The sequence below is a fragment of the Amphiprion ocellaris genome, chromosome 21, assembly GCF_022539595.1.
Source record: "Amphiprion ocellaris isolate individual 3 ecotype Okinawa chromosome 21, ASM2253959v1, whole genome shotgun sequence".
Taxonomy (NCBI): domain Eukaryota; kingdom Metazoa; phylum Chordata; class Actinopteri; family Pomacentridae; genus Amphiprion; species Amphiprion ocellaris.
The window spans coordinates 3,711,749-3,715,925 of record NC_072786.1 but is presented as its reverse complement, the minus strand read 5'-3'; the positions used below and the strand labels follow the sequence as shown (position 1 = coordinate 3,715,925).

The window sequence follows — 4,177 nt, the reverse complement described above, 5'->3', positions numbered from 1 at the left end:
AAGACTGGCCAGACTCCAAGGCTTTCTGAGTTATTTAATATAAAGTAGTGTGTGAGTCAAGTGTGGATTTATGGCATGTCAACAGGTTTACTACAATATCTTTAGAAATAACTTTCAATTTCAGTTTTACTCAGTTGAACATAGAATATTTAGAAGAATCTTTCTGTAAAAATGCCATGTGGTGTTTGGTTATATGTTGATTTTAGACCTGAAAACAGCAAAAATGTCAACTATGATACAAAAAGTCCTGCAGTTATATGTTGACCCTAGTAGGGACACAAACTAAACTGTGTTGCCAATAACACCATGTACCCATACAAGTCAGTACAATGTAGTTAACAATCATACTGGACATAATTAAATAGTTATTTTCAAATAGAATATCATTTTTAGGGAGTGTCTGTCTTTATTTACTATTTCACAGTAAAGAGTGACAGGCCAAGGAGAAAAAGGATTAGAAATGTCCTTAGTTTTGAACTAAAAGCATTTTTTTTCCATGACGACAACAATAAATGACTGATAAATCCAGTCTAGCCATTGTTAATGTGGTAAATGACTATTCTAGCTGGAAACGGCTGATTTTTAATGGAATATCTCCATAGGGGTAGAGAGGAACATTTCCAGCAACCATCACTCCTGTGTTCTAATGCTACATTGTGTTAGCTAATGGTGTTGAAAGACTAACTGATGATTAGAAAGCTCTATAAACAAACAGAACATGGCATTTTTACAGAAATATTCTTCTTAATATTATATATACAATTGAGTAAAATTGAAATTGAAAGTTATTTATAAAGATATTGTAGTAAACCTGTTGACATGCCATAAATCCACACTTGACTCTCACACTACTTTATATTAAATAACTCAGAAAGCCTTGGAGTCTGGCCAGTCTTTTCTTCAGGAGGAAATGACATCATGTGGAGCAGGTCATGTGATCTGGAATTAACACACTTCCTGGAGAGGTGTTTTTGTAATGAGTAACTTAGTTGAAAGTGATACAATTTGACGTTTTCCAAATAAAATTTTATATATTGTCAAAAAAGAAATACCTGTCATGATTATATCAACTTAACAAAAAGAACACAACAAAAACTATTTTTCAATAAGCTCATTTTATTATTGTTTAGCTAATTAGAAGGTGGTTGTTATTAAATTCAGACGGTTGTTTAGTTGACATTTTAGTGATATCCAGTCATTTTTTTATTAATAACTGATTGTTTCCATGATAAATAATTCTGGAATTTGTAAAGACATGATCATAATGAACATAAAAAACATTAGTTTTTTTTTACTCTTAATAAAAATGTATGCAGATATATCCCATGGACTTCAAAAGTCCCTCAATTATTTATTGACCCAGTTGATACATGAAATACATAAAAAGCTATGAAGGAAACATTTTTTCCTGCTGTGTTTCTTCCCCTCTGTGCAGCTGCTTCTGCTCAACATACTCTAAGAATGCTGGGCTTGACCTCTCAGTCAACATTTGAGTCTTTTTGCTAAAAACGCTGCAGCCCTGATCTGCAGCGACTAAATTAGCAGCATCACAATTCAGCTGTGCAGCACCTGTTTGACTTTTCAGGCACAACTCTCAACCAGAGAATCACAGCAAAATAAAGCGAACAGGCAGGGTCATGTTTCCAGAGGTGGAAGCCCCAACAACAGAGTAATGACAGTTTAGATAGATAAATAAATAAGCCACACTTTTACACAAGTCTTGATTTATTGGAAATAAGCAGAACATTCAAAACATTTTTAGGAAAATAGTTGGTGAGAAACTAGTAGTTAGTAGAAGGAAGCAAAATCAAACATCATCAGCATACATATAAACGTAACAAACTCTTCAACCGCAGCCTGTGAACACATTAACAGCTAAATAAAGTTGATTATTGAATCTCAACAGAACAATCATAGACACCATTCACTATTATTTGGCTTGATTTACTGCATTCAGTCCCTCAAAGGGGAACCCGGCCCATCAATCTGCACACAGTCCCTGGGATAAGTTTTATGATCCAAGCTGGACACAGACCCCAGATAGTCGAGAAACAACTCGGAGGTCCGGTCATCGCGGACTCTGGGCATCACTTCCAGGAGCCGGACTTGCCCTTGGCGCCTCGGGAGGTTTTGGATGCTTTGGAGCCCCTCTGGTGGTCACTGACTCGGTTTCGCAGCACGTAGATGTCGTACTTCTGCCTCTTGAGCTTCTCCGCCAGCTCAAACTTCTCGGCGTGCAGCTGGTGAAGCCACTGCCAGAGGTCCTGCGCCTTCTCCGCCAGCTTCTCCTGGTTCAGGTGGTCGATGTTGAGCGGCTTCCTGCGCTCCATCAGGGCCTTCTTCTTCTCCTCTCGAGCCGTCAGCTTCTTGCCTTTCTTCTGGTCCACCTTCTGCAGGTAGCCACCAAACGACTTGTTGGAGAATATCTTCTTCTTCTTGGCGTCCTCCTCAGCCCGAAGCTTGGCCGCCTCCTCCTCTCTCCTCACCCTCTCCTCGGTCAGCCTCGCCTGACGCTCGCGCTCCTGCTCCGCTCGGACTCGCTGCTGTTCCGCCCGGTCGGAGCGCCGGCGTTCGATGCGGTTACGCAGCGCGATCAGCTCTTCCTCCTCCTTCTGACGGCTGGAGAAATGCACCTCGATGAGAGTCTGAAGGTCGTTGAAGTCCTTTTCTAGTCTCTTGCGGTGGAGGTCGTCAAAATCCACCTTCTCGCCCTCAGGGAGCTTTGGAGGAGCGATGTTTGGCACATAGGTCGTCTTAAACCAGCGTTTGGACTCTTCTTCATGCTCACTCTCCTCCACATGTCCTTCTTTCTTCTCTTCTTTCTCCTCCTCTTCCTCCTCGGCATCTTCTTCCTCATTCACCTCCTCCACCTCTTCTTCCTCCTCTTCCTCCTCATACTCCTCCACTATTTCCTCAGTGTCTGACATGTTGCTACCTCAGAGACTTCCTGGGGGAGAGAAAGGAAGAACACCAAGAGAAGACTGGACTGTTGGCAGAAGGTTGGTGGAGCTTTTAAAGGTTTGCGTCCGAGCGCTGACCACAGCCTCCAGGGCGTGGGTCAGCAGCAGGGCGGGTTGAGGCACAGATGGAAGAGTCTATTTTCTCCTTCAACAGGTCTTGCCAGCCAAACACAGTTATCCCCCGTAGACCCCCCTGCTGTCTACTCTGACCCCGCAGGGCTCCTCATTCCTTTGTAAGGACAAGATGAGAGACTATTTCAGATGCACAACAGATGCGCACACACTTGTGCTTTCCAGTTCCACAAAGCAACACGTAGTGTATTCCAGAACAAATACCTCTCATACTTACAGAGCCGCTGTCACTAATTATGTGACAGAGATCCTGAAAAGAAGCTCATTTTGAAACCTACAGCTACTTTATACAACTTCAAAATCATTAATAATCAGATGATAAAGATGGTAATGCCGTGATAAAGTCATGGTCGGCATGTTTACAGCTGATATTGTGGGTCCGAGGCAGTGGGGTTGTTAGGCTCTTAAAACTCTGAAGGCTTAGCTCAGCCCAGACGTCTTTAGCAAAGAAGAATATATATATCATTTTGTCTTTGCCACAAGTAGTTTAAAAACACAGAACCGTGATGTATTGTTGTTTGTGGTCAATTAGTAATGCAAGGCAAGCTTATTTTTAGAGCACACACAACACAGACAATTCAAACTGCTCAAATTATCCACTAATGACATAAAATCGTCCACTAGTGACATAAAATCGTCCACTAGTGACATAAAATCGTCCACTAGTGACATAAAATCATCCACTAATGACATAAAATCATCGTTTTGGTTCCATCCTTCTTTCTTGAGTCTGTTTCCTTAAGAAACATTTTTAACATTTTTTTCCACCAAAAAATGTTCAAAGAGTTCTCAGAAATGTTGAAAATGTGGACATCAGAAGTTTCACTGTGAAAACATTTTTTTCCCCACATTTTCAAACTTTAAAACGGGTCAATTTTGACCCGCAGGACGACACGAGGATTAAAGACCTGGATGACTTCTTGAATTCTGAAGAAGTTAATAAATAATGGTAAAAGAAAAATGGGCCCCAACCTCCTGCCGAAATGGACCATCAACTGGGCGATCTATGGATATTTCACAGTGAGCAACACATTGGAAACTTGCTAATCCATCACGACACTCTAAAAGCCACAGCGTCAAAGCTA

General features: G+C 41.3%; 1 protein-coding gene across 1 annotated transcript; it reads right to left on the bottom strand.

Annotated features, from left to right (window-relative positions):
• Positions 1 to 1,707: 1,707 nt before the first annotated feature.
• tnnt2c (troponin T2c, cardiac) lies at positions 1,708 to 2,991 on the bottom strand. The gene has a single exon (XM_035941886.2). The coding sequence runs from the start codon at positions 2,925 to 2,927 to the stop codon at positions 2,088 to 2,090; it is 840 nt and encodes a 279-aa protein (XP_035797779.1). The 5' UTR covers positions 2,928 to 2,991; the 3' UTR covers positions 1,708 to 2,087.
• Between the last annotated feature and the right edge of the window lie 1,186 nt (positions 2,992 to 4,177).

What these genes read in the sequence shown, in the direction of transcription:
- tnnt2c (XM_035941886.2), bottom strand. Translation starts at nt 2,927, where the DNA reads ATGTCAGACACTGAGGAAATAGTGGAGGAGTATGAGGAGGAAGAGGAG.